The sequence below is a fragment of the Molothrus aeneus genome, chromosome 6, assembly GCF_037042795.1.
Source record: "Molothrus aeneus isolate 106 chromosome 6, BPBGC_Maene_1.0, whole genome shotgun sequence".
Classification (NCBI taxonomy): domain Eukaryota; kingdom Metazoa; phylum Chordata; class Aves; order Passeriformes; family Icteridae; genus Molothrus; species Molothrus aeneus.
The window spans coordinates 48,661,022-48,680,157 of record NC_089651.1 but is presented as its reverse complement, the minus strand read 5'-3'; the positions used below and the strand labels follow the sequence as shown (position 1 = coordinate 48,680,157).

The window sequence follows — 19,136 nt, the reverse complement described above, 5'->3', positions numbered from 1 at the left end:
CTCCACAACCTCACTGTGCAACCTGTTCCCCTGCTTGGTCACCCTCATGGTTATGTGCTGCTTCTTGAGGTGCAGAGGTTTCCTTGGGGTAGCAAAAGATTTCACCTTGCCAATGGAGCAGAGCCTCTTGGATTCAGTTCTTTTTTCTTATCACTTATTCTCTTTAAAAAGATAAAATTTATGTGGCCACAGATCTGGGGAGAATATTTGCATATGTCTCCCAACAGTACAGAATGCCTAACAACCCAAATCTCTGTCTGCAGTGGGCACTGTGCTAGATAAGGAACATACTTTGATAGCTAATGTAATGCAACGTACACATCATGTTGCCTCAAGGTCATGGTAAATTGTATCTGTTTATATGATGCATCTTGACATACTCTAATGTAGTGCTAGTAATTTAAAACACTGACCATATAAAATGTGAATAAGACCAAGAACATCGCCACAAATTCCATTGACTTTTTGTATGAGAGGATTCATTAGCATATTGGTGATTCTTCACAAGGATTTCAAGAAAAGAATGTATATTTTGCCACTTTTTTCTTCAATGGACACCAAGTCAAACTTCATTCACAAAACCTTGAGTAATTCTGCTAAAAAGAAATCTAATCTGGATTTATGACCCTAGAACAGAGAGCCAAGTTTAATCCTGTTTTTTTTTTTTTTTTTAACATATAACAGATTCATTAAAAATATTGCTTGCAATAAAGAGGATGCTAACAATAAATAAAATATTCATAGTATCTGAATTATGCAAAACTGGTCATTGGAAATGATTTTGTGCAGGTCCCAGAAGCCTTGTAACACATAGGGAGTGCACTGAGTGCCACTGAACTGGTGTGATAAGTAAATAAATGCAACTTGCCTGGAAACAGTAGATTGGATAATAAATAATAAACGCTTCTTTAAACTTTGTTTTCAAAACTAATAGTTTATGTGTTATGAATTGTTGCCCAAGATGTCCTGCATGTTCACACAGACCTGGGTTTTATTCTAGCTGCTGTCACACCATGCACATAGGACTGATGCTTTCTCTGTTAAAATACTTTGCTCACATTTGTAAAGTATCCATTTGGCTTTACTTGTATTTTTAAAGCCAGGTGATCCTCTAGGGAGATTTTGATCAATTTCTTTCCCTTCCATGCTCTAAGGCATCAAGGAGTGCTGGGATGAGGTGATTTGGAGAACTGACCATACTAGTGGAAAAAATGCTTATGGTGACAGACCATCTAAAACCCATGGAAAACAGTAGCCCTGTTCTTCAGGCTCTGGTGAGAAAAATCATTTTCCTCAGGAAACAAAGCTGGGAAGTGAACACTAATCACTAAGCAAAGATAGTCAGGTGTTTTCAGTTCATGACATTTGAAGAAATTCTAAGAAATAGAAAAAAATCTAAGATTTAAAAAAACCCAACCACTTGGGCCAAACTTCTCCAAAGGCTATTTGAAGGCTGAACTAAATATTAATTCAGGTTAACCTGAAAATGCCAATCAAAATAATTAATACTGTAAGAGAATGTTTGGATTTTCTTCACTATGTAGGAAAGAAATGGAAGGCTGCTTGATGGACAAAAGTCAGTGCTGCTCCAAATCTGGACTGAGAAATGGCACCTTCTAGTGAATACTCATAGACACTGGTAAACATAATTAACCTATTCCAGGATACCATAGCATTTCCAGATATTATGATTTTAAAACCTATCCATAATGTAGATTAAACAGGCAGTCATACTGATAAATGTTAGATGTGAAAGAAAAAAAGACTACGTGACTGAAAAAATGAATGTGAAAAGTGCTTTAAAAATACAGTATCACTCTACCACCCATTCAGAAAACCTGAGCCAGAGGAAGATAAAAAAAATTTTATCTAAATTCATGAAGCTGCCCACTGCTCCAGTGAACCAAACCCTTTTTTGCTCCAGAGAACCAAACCCCTCTTGGTTTCCAGATCAGCACCCTGTTCTTTGGACCACATTTTGTCTCTGCACCCTCTGGTTTAAACTGATGCAGCTCATCTTCAGTTTATGCTGGTTGAAGAATTGCAGCATAAGCTTTTTAAGAAGTCACTTTGCAGCACCAACAATTTAATTCAGCTTAACAGAAACATAGAAATAGAAACAGTAAAATGTCTTTTGACCTTTGCTGTTGGCTACAATCAAACCCATGCAACAAAGAGAGCAGAGAGGAAATGTTGGACATACGCTCAAGATGAAAAAAAAATGTTTGGGCATGTAACACAGTACACTGGAGAAAACATTCAAGAACATTGTGCTGAGAATATTATTTCTATAAGGCTGAAAGGGTCAGTGTCATCTTAGATTATGCACTGTACAAGTGCCAGCCATAGAAAAAGACCCACCCACAGGCCCTACACTCTGGGCAGAAGGTCACTAAACACTGGCAATTGATCTGTGGCTCTAGAGACTCCAAGGAGGGGCATAAAAAAACCACCAAATAAAACATGCGGGTTTCTTTTTGTTAATATACCAACTACTTTGCTAAAGATTATTAATAAAGCCTGAATAATGACATTGTCTTGTCAATGCAGTATTAATGCCAATGATGAATGAAAATAAATTAACACAAGTCATATAAACATCCTTAAACGAAATTCCTCTCTATTTCCTCCTGACACAAAAACAACCTGCCAAAGATAACTCCTTGTTTGAAACAATTTTTCTCCAAAGAATTTCCAGCTGCTTAATTGCTTTCACACAAAAGCAATTAAGCTTAAGAACTCAAGCTAAGTCCTACTTTGCTTGTCTTATCAGTCCTTAGCTCCACCCAAACTTCCCTGACACAGGTGGCATATCCAACCCTTGTGCTCCTCACAGGGACTTTGTGTCACCCTCTAAGCCACTCTTTTTTAAGCTGACAGCAAAAGCCGTGTTGTGCATGCCATGGGTCCAAAGGGAGACAGTTTTTGTCACCCAGTGACTTTTTCTGTTGAGTTTGGCATGGGCATGGCCTCAGCCAGACCACAGCCCTGGCTCTGATCTCTGTTAGCCTTTCTGAGATTTGAACCATACTCCTCATTTCCTTAGAACTCCAGATGTCAAGCACACAATGCCATAATTCACCCAGAAACTCAGCACAGTGACTGGTGACTGAAGTGCAGCCAGCTCTGGAGGAAGCACAGGCAGTTACAAACCACACAGCCAAGCCAAATGGTCCAGAGGAGAGGAAGGGATGCAGATTTTTTTTCTGAAGAGAAAGAGTTTGGCAAATTTATACTGGGAAATATCTTATTCCATGAATCAAGAGATGCAACCCTTCTTTGCCAAAAACTGGGGAGCCTAAAAGCTCATAACTCTACATTAATGCAGCAATTATATTAGCTTTCCTGTACTTTAAAAACCTGAGACTAAAGTTTAATATTTCTGGCTTTGCTTTCTAAATAGACAGTGAGAGTTACACTAGACAAACTCCAATTTAAAATCTCAGCAGGGCTGACAGTGGTATTGAAGAAGAAAGCTTTTCACAGTACTAGCTTGTGGACTGATTTTAATAATGGACATTTTCTCTCCATAGATCCAATATGTATAATCTTGTTGTTATTTTAAAACCTGCCTGGGGACACATAAATCTGCCTGTATCATAATTACACTTATCTACATTTCATGCCTGTAATCAAACTAGGACCTATGGCAGAAGCCATGGGAATATTGGGCAATCTATTCTGCACAGATAAGAAAGACTCCAGGTATTTTTCCAAACGGATAATCTATTTTATGGATAATAAATTAACTTTGTCAATTTTTTGGAAGCTAATGTTTTGTCAGGAGAATTTTTTTTTTTTGCTTATTTCTGAAAGTAAACATTCAAAGGACTCCTGAGTCTTTTTTCTTGAGTTCATGTGTCTCTTTCTTCCAGTTGCTCCCAAATTCTGGTTCCTTTCTCCAGCCCTTGGTTCTCTGGAGCTTGCAGCACTGTTTGGCAGGGGTGGAAAGGAAGACAGATGCAGGCTGGTCAAGTCCTTCCAAGAGAAAGCTTAGGGTGGTACAGCTCATAGCTCCACTGAAACCCCTAGAAATAATCCAAGAATCAGGCTTTTTATGGAAACCCACTGGCAGTGTTTTACTTTTAGTACTGCTGCTTCTTGAACTACAAATGTCAGAAGCGTGTCTGTAGTGATGCACTGCTGCAGGCTGGCTTTGGGAAACCCTTCATAAAAATCTGTCAGTGAGGCTGGGTAAGTTCCCTCCTCTAATGAAGTCATCCATTCTGGTCACAGCTACTCTCTGCATTGTCCCTGGGGCTAAAGTAAACATTACTGAGGAGAAAATGTGCATGACTTACAAATCCACAGCACTTCACCACATGCAGATATTTGCTAATGTTTAAGAACAGAACAGCTTTTTCATAGGTACCTGCATGTACACCATGCTTAACCAACACGTGCCACCTTCTGTACACTGCACAACCAGCTAAGAACAAACTCTCCTACACTGCACATGGATTACAGTTTTGGTGGATGCTGTTGCCTGGCACAGGAAGGATGTTTGAGGGGCCAGAGCACCAGGTGGGGACTGAGGAGTCAGGGCCTCTGGGGTTCTAAGGGCACCTTCATGAACACAGGGACACCCTTTGCAGTTGGGAAGCTGGTCAGCATGAACAATTCTGGCTCAGAGAAACTGTGTCTTTGCCCTCCTTTAATATTAGCACTCTCCCCCCAGTCATATGCTGCTGGGACAATGCTGTGCAGAGCTACTAAACATTTTATTAAAGAACACGATTGCCATCTTGTCAAAGCAGTGTATGGGCTGCCTCTTCCTCACTGTTGCCAGGTGGTAATTGCCAAGAAGGAAAACAGGGATTTACAAAAATGATTGTGCTATATAGATGGCACATTGCCCTTTCTTGAAAGCCATAATCCCTCTGTTAGCATAAATGTCTGCTGTCTTCCTTCTGTTTTCTCATTCCTAACTTCTTGTAAATGCTAATTTTTATTTTTTTTTCTTGTGTCATGCTGCTGTCAAAACTGTAAACACTACAATATCACTAGGCATCACATCAAAGGAAGATTTACAGATGATTGGTTTTCATTGTTTTTTAACATTTTACCTTTTTTTTTTTAACAGCACAGTAAACAAGATATTTAAAACTTTCCAAACAAGGCTTATAAATTCATCTTGTTCCAACTTTTCCAGCTTGCAGTAATTTTTTAATTGACATCAGCTATTTCTCTGCCACAGTGATTGCTGCAGGACTGCTGCACACATAACTCTGCCCAAGGTAGCTGCCACCTAGCCAGGTGGGAGCAGAAGTCTCCTAGAAAATAAAAGGCCTGGACCCCCACGAGGAGCAGCTACCTGAAACCACAGCCACATTCCTGCTACCCCCTGGAGATGCACTCTGAAGCCCATGCCCTATCACCTCTCCCCTGCCTGTTGCTCAATCCAGCTAGATCAATGCCAGCTGGGTACATTTATACACATTGCTTAGTGCAAGTGTTAACAAAGACCTAAAATGGAGTTGTGATACCATTTTACAAGGAGAAAGAAGAAATCAGTTCCTTTCATTATCAATTATTCTCATGGAGTTTTGCAGCTGACAAAGAGGCTGCTTGAGAGAAACAAAACAAGAGGTGTGCTAGATCTTGGAGATAGCCTGCTGTGGAGCAGCAATTCACATACCAGTGGAGATGTGTGTGCAGAGGTATTGTGCAGAGACACAGAGATATGCCCTGAACATTTGCTGAAGCCCCAAGTATTTGGCAGGTAAATATCTGAAAGAGGAAAGGAATGAAAAGTAAAGATAAAGAAACAAAGTGCAAAGCCAAGGTATATTTCTATTTTCTACCACAGCAACTTGTACCAGTGGTGAAGATGAAACAAGCCTGTGATTTGATCCAGCTGTGGAAGAAATCAGTGGCACAATTCTCACTGACAATCAGGTACTGGATTAGGCTTTGAAATCAAAAGTTGCCCAGATGAGCAACAGTGGGAAAAACAAAATATAATTTGTAGTCACCTGCTCACCCAAATTGCTGGAGTATGTATTGACTCTACAGTAATGTGTGAGTCCCTGAAAATGAGTCAACTATTAAGTTATCACTTCCAGTAACTTCAAAGAAGACCATGCAACCATGAAGATTCTCAGAAAGTCCCATTCTTTTGTCAATCCTAATCTTGTTTAGTAACAGCTTATAAGGAGAACAGCCCTTGCATCATGCTGCAGCATGGCTTTCTAGCTTAGGTAGTTAAGGAAAAGTACAGTTAGACCCAGAGAGACATCTGTAAAGATCCTCTTTTGCAAGTGATCCTCTCTGCAAAAGGCTTTATAGATAATGAAAGTATTAATCATTAATAACAAAAATCAACATAAAGTTCCACATGTAATGCTGATAACTGGGACCAAGAACGTAGTCAAGCAGACAGTGAAATTAGTTACTATCTTTTTGGCATTCTGTGTGCTTGAAGCATTACTTATGGGAGTTCCATTCACTCAGAATTTAATTCTCTAGAAGAGGCTGTTTTGCTTATAATTTCTTCAATATCTACCTCTGTCAGACCCTGATCTCAATAACTGATATTACCTGCAATCTATGTGATAAGCACAGAATAAAAAGGTTCCCAAATTTCAAGCACACCCTCCTCTTGGTAGGATTCACATTCTTGGATGAGTTTTGCTGAGCCTTGCAGCTGTTCTGAGCTTCTGCAGCTCCTGCAGGTGCAGCAGGGCCAAATCCTGCCAGTGGCTCACAAAAGCAGCTTCTGCTGCTGCCTCCTGCCCACAGCCAAGGACAGCCCTGAGCTCTGCTTGGCTCACTGCTTTCCACTGTCCTTCAGGACCTGAACTGCACATGTACTGTAATAGATCCAAGAGGTTTTCTTTGAGCCCATGGTCCTGTGCAAGCATAAATCAATGTCTGTATTGAATTCTAGCTTATGTGAAAAGCACCAGCTTTGCATATTTGTGCTTTATCATCCAATCAGTAGGCTAGAAGCAGTCAGTCCAAATCCTGAGAGGGTTAAGCCAGTCAAACTACATCAGTGAACACGGTCTGAAAGAGCAGGCATTGTTTGGCATGTATCTTAAGCTGTCAGGAGGAGCAGCCAGTGAGCAATGCAGTACTTGACCTGTCAGCATGATACAGATCATTTACATAGCTTTTTACAAACATTAACAGATTAATCCTCACCCTGGGACACACAAGCAAGGTTCAGTAGTCCTGACAAACAGATCTGGAAGCTGTCTCCCACAGTGATGGTAACCTGATTTCCAGGAGGATCAGCATCTTTACATCTTGTAAAAGCAAAGAGGATGGGACTTCATACCTCCAGACCAGGAGAAAAAGAAGTGTGAAGTAGATAGCAGCTTTGGCCCAACCTCTTGTATTTGTGGGGAACTGGGGCTGTGGGGACTTTCTTAAGTGCTCTATCCTGGCTCCAGTTCAATTCACAGCAGCTGTGACAGTCACAAGTAGCATGGTAGCTCTCACCCCTCACTGAGGACACAGGCGTGTTCATGTGCAAAGTGCTGCATTTCACACCCAAAGCCTAAAGCAAGCAGCTGAAGTGGAAGAGTCCTACCTGGTTGTGATTTCCCTACCCTAACAGCTACCCAAAGCATCTCAGCTCATCTCTGTGGGATCGTTTTATAACAGAGTAGCAGTCATCATATGAGTGAAAACTGAATTCTGAGCACAGAGCCTGGGCTTTGCCTTGAGGAGCAGGGAGGGTCTGTGATGGATATGGCCCACAAGGTCATACTGACAGAGCACATAACCTAAAAACAAAGTGGCACATGGCCATGGCCCATGAGGCCATGCTGGCTGGCTTTTTAATTACATGGAAGATGTGATTTGTGCACACATCATTTATGTAGCTGAGGTTTCTGGTCTTAGCAGTATTACTGAGGGCTGAGGAGCTGTCTGTAAGCCACAGGGGACTGGGAGATCAGGTCCCTGGTGAGGCAGGACAGGGTGTGGTCCCACAGCTGTGACCCCTCACAGGAGGCACATGTGCATGTATGCACTGAAGGGATGAGAATCCTGGTTTATACCCACGAGCAATGCATGGATGTACCCAGGTGCACTGCCATGGGGTTTAACCATGTGCGTCCACATGGACTGGGATAAACACAAAAAAGAACAAGGGAAGATGAATTCTACAAGCATCTGCTAGAGACATGTGGGCAAGGAGGAGAGGATGCCAGATTCTTTAGATATACAGTAATTCCTGTGCTGTAACTTGGCAAAAAATTTTCAGATTTTAACTGAAGGTCTCTGTTTTATGAAGGAAATTGCTTATTGATCCTGTCTGTTTGCATCATATTCACACAGTGCTATTCACATGCTTAACCTGGAGGGATTCAGAAAGGTTGTTTCTCTCTTCACACGCAACTTGACTTCTTCAGAGAGATGCTGCACCTCCATGTGAGGTGCTGTAGGTTGGAAGAGTTTGTGAAGTAAGGAACATGAGTGTTCTTGACATTAAACCCCTGTGATGCCCATTTGGTGTACCTTTTTCATGTACTCATAATCTGCTGAAAGTAAGATGAGAGGTCAGAAATGGATTTGGAGATAAATTCAGCAAAACCATTGTAGCAAAACTCTCTGGACCATTACACATGGTCTGCTTATGGATTTTTGGGGTTTTTTTAAGTGAGGCTTTTGATCTATCTCCCCTTTTGAAACATTGTAGATGTGATTTGTGGTCTTTTACTAGTTTACTAAAATTCAGTGAGGAATGGAACAGATACTTGGGACCTTTCAGCATTAAATATCCATTGCATGGTTTTCAGGGTGGGGCCAACAAATAAACTGAAAGACAACAGTGATCCCTTAAAATTCCTTTTGAAAGCACACAAAGAGAGACAGAATTTGTAGCAGAACAATTGGGAACAGAAGTAATAGACCAGCCCTTCCTCAATCTCCTCTAAAGAGCTTGTGTATTAAAACCATGCAATGAGGTACATCACGTTAGTCAGGGTGGTCCCAGTGAAATGACACATTAAAACATGCTGAACATTATATTAAGTAATGTCAAAGATGCCATTGCCTTTATGCTGAGCCAACAACATCTCAGAATGGCTCCAGAGGAGCAGGTACAGTGTAGATTGTTATAAATTTCCACAGCAGTGTTTTTAGAACTCATCCAGCTGTGCCAGGCTTCAGAGCACTTTGGTGCAACCTTCCATTTGCTATGGAACGAGGTCACAGGACCCCAAACCAAATGGGCATGACATTACTGAAAACCTTCCTAGAGAAAGGTTTGTTTTCTAGCTTTCATTAATACATACAGAGGACAAGAACTGTGTTCAGCAGCACAGAAACAATACTATCCTAAGGCCCATTGTGGTCATCCATTAAGAGCCACTTTCAAGAATTATTTAAAAGCCTTTCTGAAATTCTGCCTTCCTCTGCTAAGTATTTTGTAGTGCTTCTGAATTCAGTGAAAAGTTACATTTACTGTGAACACCTGAACAAAAAACCTTTTACCCAGTGTTTTGTTTAGATGCAAGGTAAAAAAAGGAATTCCAACACACGGCTCTTAGACAGTCTTGTCATCAGATTTCCCATTCAAAAAGTTACATGGTTTTGTTTTCAAATATTAGGCTTGTCCTTCTTAAAAGAAATTTTCTGGTATTCTTAACACAGTTCAGTAAAATCTCACTTTGCAAACAGTATTGCTAAGTTTTGGGATATGTCAAAATAAAGTCCTAATTTTTCTTATCAAATATCACTGTTTCACATGGAGGAGAAAGTGTTGCTTTTCAGTATCTAGAGACATATGCATAAAATGATAAATCACAAATTTTCAGAATTCAGAAGTTAAGAATATGGATTGCATTAATATCCTCTGAGGCTCTTAATGAAATTCATTATTTATTTTTCATTATTTATGTTGATGGACTTCAGTTGTTCTCCAATATTTCTCAGCCAAATAAAAACCACTTTACCTGTCAAGTTTCAGTAATTACCCAACTACAATAATTAGATTTACTTTCCTGACTCCTAATGCTGTGGAAAATAAACAAATATTATAAATCCCCATGGTCAGATCCTCAAAGGTATTTGGATACCTTGTTCCCTCTGGCTTAAAAAATAAGTACAGTCCGTGTGATATGTTAAGTCCTTAAGCACCAGCATGTGCTTGAACTTAAATACCTTTATGTACTCTAATATCCAAGATTCCATGGCAAAAATTGTCAGCTTAGCTAGAAAGGACTTTCAGAACTTCTTTTATGATATTTACAGGTAACAGTTTACTGTGGAAGGCTGAGGTAGGCTGGAGATGACCCTCTGCACCATCACTGTGGATGAAATCAGAGTGCAGGTGATCCTCCTGGCTGCTGAGCTCTCTGCACTGGAGAACATTATTTTGAAGCAAGTTATGTAATTCCTTACTACAGTGGAGTATGTATTGACAAAAGCATTCCTTGCTAACATTTTTCCCATTATAAGCCTGTAAAAAGTTTATGTCAGAAAAAATAAAAGATTATACTTGGTGCAGTAAGGTCCATTTTAAGTTCTCTTCTTAACATTTTTCAGGAATAAAACCAAAGTGAGATGAGATTTCCAGTAAAGTACCGTTTTTAATCAGACTTTCATATTCTTCTACATTAATATGTCACTGGGTAATTGGGCAAGTCCTGTACTTGCCAGCACCTAGAGGCATTTAACACCTGGAGCTGCACAAATAGACTGATCTGAAGCAGATTTCTGGGATATTCTTCTGCAGAACTCATTCCAAAACTCTGGCAATTCGCAAAAAGCTATTTTTCCTTCTTGACATGTAGAAAATTTTTCTGAGCTTGTATTAAGATAAGTCAGATTTTTTTTTCCCCCAACTTGAGATGTAATTTTAGCTACTAAGTACTTTCCATGCAAACCATCTTTTCATTTCTCATAAAGAGGATACAAAACTTGATTACCTTGGACAGAGGAGGCATACCAGGGTTAATAATAATAATAATCACTGTAAGGTATCATATTCTCTCTTTCACCTATTTTTCCCACAAGTGCTGGATTCATAATGACCTGTGTGGATTCCAGACATCAGTCTTTTTAGCTGGATTTTTTTCCGTGTTGGAATTTGATTAATTTGCCAAAAGCCTTCGAAACCGTTGCATAGCCCCACAGCTGTCCCTAAAGTCTGACAGTATAAACAGGTACATATGTACATCCCCCAGAACCTGTATGGCAGGTTTAGGATATTTATATTTAGTAATTTTCTGTTTAATAGAGGAACTACTTCCCCTGTGTAGCAAAGCAATTACATAATTAATGGTTACATTCAAACAGAATGGCTCAGGAGAGAAAAAAGAATTTTTAGGACAACTGTGTCAGACTGGAAAGGAAGTATGCATCAGTAATTCCCTTTCACATTTGATACTTCAGCTAGTATTAACTTAAAAGTCCAAATATAAGCCATTAAGCAAAGAAATGAACAAAATGAAGACCAACCTTGCAGGGACTGTGATGAACTGAGAATAAGGACATTTGGGTTCAATTCCGAACTCTTCCCTTGCCAGTATAGCTTTGGGCACTTTCTTTGTTGCTCCCTTCTTTATCTATTTAAATAAGGATATTAATACTAGATTAATTCTACTCTTTCCTGCATGCCTTTTGAAGGCCTCTTGAAGGCTTTTGTAGTAAAAAGCACTACTTCTGGAATCTGTAAAACTCAGAAAAATAGAGGCCTGCATTTTTTGAAGACACAAGAAGAATTAAAGGAGGGAATCGCCATCAGAGATCATGTTCTGCCATGGGCCTGGTGAGAACTGCTGCTCAGTGTCAGCAATGTGGGGCTAGGCAATATGTAATGCTAAAGATGACCCTTCAGAAAGCTTCCAGTTAAAGGAATGACTTGTGAGAGACAATAAATATTGGGACAGCTATAAGAGATTTAGTGAAAAAAATCACAACAAAACACTTTCCTACTAAAACAAAAACAAAAACAAAAAGTTGCAAAATTTCACTGAGAAAAACAGAAAAACAGATATCAGTACAATTTCTTGTAACAAATGGAAGTCTGATTTAAAAAGTCAAAATGAAATCTTGTGTCATTTCGACATCAGCATTTCCAAACATATTAATTTTTAGAACTTCTCATTTTTTAAAAAAATTCAATTTTTGATCCTGGTTTATGTAAAACACAGATGCTGATCTATAGAAATTACTCGACCAAGAAACATTCTTTCTTTGGACATTTACACTTAAATGTCAAAACTTCAAGTTTCATTTGGGATTTGTTTTGGATTTTTTTCAGGCCTTTGCAAAATCAGGTTTCTGCTGGATCTTGAATCAAGACAGCTCAAAGCTTTCAGGAATAGAGGGAATACTTATGTGCCACATTTTTCTTGACTGGAAGTAGTTACTGCAGGTGTAGGAAATATTTCCACTGCTCAGTATAACTTCCCTGACAATGCAGATTGTTCAAACTTTAATTCATACTGTTTATCTAAAGAAATAGTCAAATGGACTGAAATGAAATACAGATGTTCTCAGCATCAAAATTTTACTATAAGTATCTTAAAAGAAAAGGAATTTACTAATTTTACATGCTTTAGAATTGACAGAGAAAGCCAAATACAGCTGTTGTGCAAGTTTTAAAATTATTTTAAATGTCACTAAAGTGTCTTAAGTCACAGCAAATCATGGGCAGTAATGTATGCTAAAGAAAATGAACACCCTGCATCATGTAAACCCTTCTCTCTCAAAATACACACTCGTTAGAAAAGAATCCACTATTATCACAATGTACATCACAGGGATAAAATAAAAAAATGAACCTATTACTGCATTAGTGTACTGGATACGTATTAAGCTGCTATGCTTGTTTTTTAAATATTTTTCTTTCTAATGCATAACCTTGTGGAATATAAATCCTATGCAAAAAGGAACTGTTCTTTACAAATGACAATTAATTAAATATTGCTTGTTATGTAATATATATCCTAATAATATATACATTTATAAGCATGCAAAATTGCACAGAGAAATGAAACCCAGATGATTTTATCCTTCCTATTTCAATATGTATCTATATTCTGTAGGAAGTTTACTATAATTATGATTTCATATTGTGTTTCTATACTGTAAAGATAAATGTTCCTGGATCAACTAAAGAGCTAAACATCATGTATTAACTAAAAAATGAACATATTTAATGTAGTAAAAAGCTGGGTAAGTATCCTTGAACCTAATAATAGAGAGTATTTTGTAATTCAGTGATGTTTCAAATGAACCCAGGATGGGTTCCTGGAAAAATTGACAATACCCAGTAGCAATGTTAATACTATCAGAAAAATAATAAGGCAATGAATGTTTCCAGTAAGAATACACTTTGCTTCATTTTGGAAGTCACTAATAAAGGTAAATTTTTGCATACTCTGATAATTTTTCTCTAACAATGTATCTGTACAGTTACATGATCTTTAAGAATGTAATTAACCTATTTTTCTTGCTCTAATTACAAGGCAAAAGATTTGCATAGGTAAAAAGAAAAATGATTTTGTTTAGAGGGAAAATCCAAATTATGCCTGAAGCCTAATAAATCTGTTGCCATGACAAAGAGCCTGGTCTTACAAAACCTTTTAGAATTTATCCACATGGGTAGTTCTTACTCACTGTGCTAGTTCTGACCTCTCCCATTCCGAGTGACCGCTGTAAGAGATGGAGCCCAAAGTCATGGGCTAAAAGAGCATGGGCTAAATAGAGATTTTCTGGACATTTCTGGATATTTTATAAGGGTGGTCCATAGACTAAGGGAGTGATATCTACATGCTATATATAAAGATGGAAAGCGGGGTAGGTTAATGAGGATGTATTGGACAGTGTGGTGCCTGAGCATGATGTAAATGGTGTAGAATAAGGAATAATGTGCTGGGTTTAGCTGGAAGAGAGTTGTTTTTCTTTCTAGTAATTAGTATGAGGTTGTGTTTGGTGCTGGAAGCATACTCACAATACAGAGATGTTTTAGCTCTTGCTGAGCAGAGCCTTCACAGAGCCAAGGCCTTTGGTGCCTCTCATCCTACCCCACCAGAGACTGGGCTGGGGCTGCACAAGGAACTGGGAGGGAACACAGCTGGTAGAGATGGCCCCAAGTGACCCAAGGGATATTCTGTACTATATAGTGTCATATAAAACACGGGAAATAGCATATATATAAAAGAGGGGAAAGACAAAGGAAAAGGGGAGAAAAAATGTTCAAAATGATGGCATTTGTCTTCCCAAGTAGCCATTACAGACAATGGAGACTGGCTCTTCCAGAGGTGACTGAACCATGGGAAGTGGTAAATGAATTCCTTGTTTTGCTTTGCTTGAGTGTGTGTGGCCTTTGCTTTACCTGCTAAACAGTCTTTGTCTCACCCATGAGTTTTCTCACTTGTACTTTTCTGGTTCTCTCTCCTATCCCCTCACCAGAGGGGAGTGAGCAAGCAGCCCTGCAGTGTTTAGCTTCCAGCTGGGGTTAAACAATAATATTCATGCAAGTTGTTCCACTGATTGACATAGAACTGCTGATGTGAGGACAGGTTTGCAATGGGCAACTTGAATGTAGGATGCAGTTCTTGTTCACATAGAGAGTTGAGGGGATGACTTCTACAAGGAAGAGATTCTCTCTGACAGTGAAGATGACATTTATGGGTTGTGTTCTTCCTTAGTTTTGCTTATTGGTTCTTACAGTAGTCACACATTTTAGATAGTAAAATACACAAAAAATTCTGCTTCAGTGCACATGTATATGTGATTTGAACCTTTACCCCTAAAGTCAAGGCTGATTCCTCTGAACCCTGTTGAAGTATTGTCACACTACAATGTGTTTTTTCCTCTGTGCTTCCTCCTGCTGCAGTGATTTGAAGAAGTTGCATTGCCATTTTCTCTTTAAAAACTGCCTTATGGAGTCCTCCATCATATAAGGAGGAGATTTATTGGGAAATACTACAAAATTACATCTTTTGAATCATATTTAAGCTCTGATTCTTGTTCTTGAGTCCTGCTGTAGCCTGGCTTTTGTATTTTTGGCTTTATTTATCCTTCCCATCCTGAAAATCTGCTGCCAGGAGCCTGTCCTCTCCATACCCAGCTGCACAGTCCATGGCAGCTGCCACACAAACCTGCTCCTGATCTTTTTCCAGCTCCTTCAAAAGCAGTCAGATTTCCAAGGGTTTCCCCTCAGAGTGGAGGCAGGTCCACAGTTCACTCAAGAACCACTCAACTTTCCAAACTCAGTGATCAACCAGGATGCATAAGAAAATAAATATGTTTCACATTACCACTATAGTGGTATACCACCTTTTAGTTCTCCCTAATTTCTAAAACAGAGACCCAAATAAACCAGCCTTCCTGGAAAAGAAATCTGCTCTTCCATCCCAGTTTATTAATTGTGCAATTCCTGATCTGCTAGGCAATTTCTTGACACTGACCCTAAGTATTTTTTAAGTCAGGTAGTTACATCTCCTTGCACTCCCCTAGCACCCTTCATCCAGGAAGACAAAACCACATTACAGCTATTAACAAAAAATATCTTCCAATGCCCACTGAAGGTATTTCTAATAATTCTGAACACTCCTCTAATACACAGCAAAAGTTACTTGATGTGAGAACATCCCACACTGGATTTGTTTATTTTATGACCTGGGTAATAATTCACATTTTCGGCTTCCTGACTTGCGTAAGAGGATGTCTCTCCCACTGTTTCTAAAACACAGCATCCAAGTCTGCACTTGGTAGTTGTTTCCCATGGAAACAAAATAGAATAAATCTTTTGTACCTGCCAGTATTGCAGACATTCAAAACCTTTCTGTAGCTTTCATTTACTAAAATAATATTACTCATTCTTGCATGATATAGAATTTCTTTTACCTCCCATTTTTGCCTTCTAGTGGTCAGTGCACGACTGAGGTGCAGGGAAGGTATAGAACCATAACCCCAGAGAAACAGACAGAGCAAGAGAAGGAGGAGGCAGGAGGAGGGGAATGGAGCGAAGGAGGGAGGGAAGAAGAGAGAGAAATGTCAAAACAAATTCCTAAACATCCTCCTTAGCATGGAAATATGTACAGTGCAGCTGCAGATGTTCCAGTGCAAGTGCAAATGACAGCACAGGTGTGCACAGACACACACACATACACACTGTCACAAAGCAAGGGAGAAAGACAGAAATGATCTTGCAAAGCTGCTGCAGTAATCAGGACACTTGCTCCTGAAAACAACCATGCAAGCAAACATTCTTTTGTCACGTTTCTACATTTTTTCAATTTTCATTTCACTATTGCTATTTTTTTATACCTTTCACCACATCAGATAGTTATTATTAAAAGAAAAGAAAAGGCCTTACCATGCAGTGCATCAGGAAGAGATGAGAAGCACAGAGCATGCTGCAGAGATTAAGCTCAGCATGGCATTCAGATATCCTTTGGAATTGAAGAAAATTGTCCAACCCATTCTTCCTAACAAAGCGGACAAGTTTTCTCTAGGCTTGAATTTTTCACCAGAAGACAGATCCTTACAGTGCATTATATTTTCTTCTTCAGGAGATATATTTCCTCCAGTTAAGTTTCAGCTCCGCAATGCCATTTCCAATCAGCTCTGAGAAGTTCTTCATTCCCAGATTCGCGGTGTCATCAGAGGGACTCCAAAGAAAATCAAAGAAAGAAAGAAAGAAAGAAAAAAAGAAAATAATACCTTACCAAAGCCCTATTACTATACTGAAAAGGAGAAGATATAAAAATCCCGCAACACCCCCTCATTTATTCTATTATTTAGGTGTTTCACAACAATCAGTACTACCTCTTTGGTCTCCTTTATGCAGTGCTGATCATCTGTAACAAAGGAAGAGGCAAAAACTTTCCCAATTTACACATGATGCATTTTCATTGCTGCTGCTCAACTGCGTATGACCAAACATCCCTTTTCATCCTGAGACATCTTTAAAATCATCTGACAAAAACACCAGCTATCCCCTTTCCCTTCCCAAAGAACACGAATATTAGAATTTCTAGAAAAGTGTTGAATAAAATCTGACAAATAACCAAAAAATACAAATCAGACTCTAAAAGCAAAAGCCTTGAAGCAGGAGGTTTCTTGAGCAACGAGGTACTCTGCCTGAAGAATCTGGGGACACATGCATTAAGTACCCTAGGGAAGGAGAAAGGGGAAAAGAACGGAGTGTTTGGAGAAGATGGGGTGGGACCAAATGGGTGTCAGGCAGGAGTGGGATCCTGAGTCACCCTCAGCCTCCTGCCTGCTGGCTGACAGCAGCTCGGGCTTTCCCTGCACTTTCTGCAAAGCATATTAATTGATTCTGGTTGCTGAGCAACTAACTCTGGGGAGCCACATCGACGGCTCCGGCTCCAGCCCAGCTCCAGCAGCAGCAGCAGCAGCAGCAGCAGAGAGAGGGGATGGTCTCCCCTGCGTCTCCTCTCCCCTCCTCCTCCTGGAATCTGTCACCCTACTCGATGTCCTTAGCTGCCCTGCAGGGAAGCTTTGCAAGGAAGAAGCCCTCAGCAGGGCAGCAGGGAGGAGCTGGGGTGCCCCCCAGCCCGGGCTGCACCGGCAGGACTCAGGAGAGCAGGCTGACCTCACCCTGACAGCAATGCCCCTCTGCCACCCTGACTGGGGAGCCTGGGCCAGTGGGGCTGGCAGCCACAAGAAACCCAACCAGCTGTGTTGACAGGTAGGTGAATCAGGGTGGTGTAGCCACTTTCTGAAAAGCAAAAATCATCTCAAAAATGTTAAAATGACAAGAAAGTTCCACAGTTATCATAGAAACATAGAATACCCTGAATAGGAAGAGACCCCCAGGGATCATCAAGTCCAACTCCTGGCCCTGAGCAAGACATCCTCAAGAATCCCACCATGTGCCTGAGAACCTTGTCCAAATGCTTCTTGTACTCTGTCAGGTTGGTGCTGTGACCACTCTTCTGGGGATCCTGTTCCAGTGCCCAACCACCCTCTGGATAAAGAACTTGTTCCTAATATCCAATCCAAAGCTCCTCTGACACAGCTTCATGTCATTTGCTCTGTTCTTATGTGAGTTTCTGGTTGAACACGTGGCCACTTAAGCTCTGCCCCTGCAGTAACAGTAACTGTTGCTTATTCCTGACCTCTTTGTCATGTTGAACTTCAGACAGAGCAGACACTTGTCTGGCTGAAAGGGTGCACTCTAAATCAGAACCACCACACAGAGGAATTGCCCAGGTGTCTTTGACAGTGGTTTTGATACAAAAGGGATGCCTCTGACAAAGCCTTATAATTGCTTTAACTAATACATTTGAGTTCCATGGAAGAGTGAAACAGTAAAGAAGACATTTAGTTTTGGCCCACAAAAGAGATGGGATAACGGAGTAACGGGAGCTGGCTCAAAGGGGTTTCTCCTAGAGTGCCTCTACTGATGGCCCAGTAGGAGCAACACAGAGGATTTCTGCAAGGTTGATGCCAAGGGAATGGACCCTGCAATTTGTGGCAGGGCTTCCACTGACTTCTGTGTCTCTAGAGTCTGAAAGGACTCCCCAAAACACCACAGTGTCTGAAAGAGGACATTTCCCTTGGGGTGTATAAATCCTTAGTCAGATCATGGCATTTGTTCAGCACTGACTAAGCTGTCTTTCTGTTGCACAGGTAAGATGTAAGAAATGAAAAGACCTCAAGGTTTCTCTCCCTGTGACCTGGCAGAAAGTACAGCACTAGATCTTGGCCAAACTGCTCACGCGCGATTACTGTCAAAGATCTGAGCCAGGTCAGCTCTTAATTCAGCTATAGTGATAGGATAAGTTAAAGGGCAAGGCCCTGAGAATTGCCTTAGCTTGCAGCCACAGAGCAGAATTTTTGAATTCTCCCCTTGAAAAACTCCAGCCTGTATCTAGTGAGCCCTATCTAAGTGGCAAACAGCAGGTCCTTGTGAAAAGGGACAGGTTATCTTAAGGAAGAGAGTTACTTTTCTGACAGTAGCTTAGCTGCACCACACTGCTTTCATGCTTTATAAAGAAAGATCTACAGTTTAGCCTCATTTTCTTAGCAAAGCCAGATGCTTCACATATCTTCTAAGCTCAGGAAACCATGAGATCCTGTTAGCAGAACTGCTGTATGAAGCAGATTACAGAATATATTCAGTTCATCCAATATGTTTATTGATATGAGCATATACTGGGAAATCTTTATTTCCCAAGTACAACATCCAGAGAAAT

At 40.1% G+C, this 19,136-nt stretch overlaps 1 protein-coding gene across 7 annotated transcripts in view; it reads right to left on the bottom strand.

Annotated features, from left to right (window-relative positions):
* The window catches only part of TUNAR (TCL1 upstream neural differentiation-associated RNA), a 161,703-nt gene that overhangs the window by 13,232 nt on the left and 129,335 nt on the right, over positions 1-19,136 (bottom strand). For 3 of the 7 annotated variants that reach the window (XM_066551297.1, XM_066551296.1, XM_066551299.1), the window contains one exon: positions 16,289-16,583. The exons of 1 other annotated variant lie outside the window; for it this stretch is intronic. In XM_066551297.1, coding sequence (XP_066407394.1) covers positions 16,289-16,327 — 39 coding nt within the window. In that variant the 5' untranslated portion in view covers positions 16,328-16,583. Of the gene's footprint in view, positions 1-5,638; positions 5,706-11,415; positions 11,497-16,288; positions 16,584-16,740; positions 17,333-19,136 lie in introns of those variants that run through there. 3 more of the 7 variants (XM_066551298.1, XM_066551300.1, XM_066551303.1) reach the window with 3 other exon arrangements.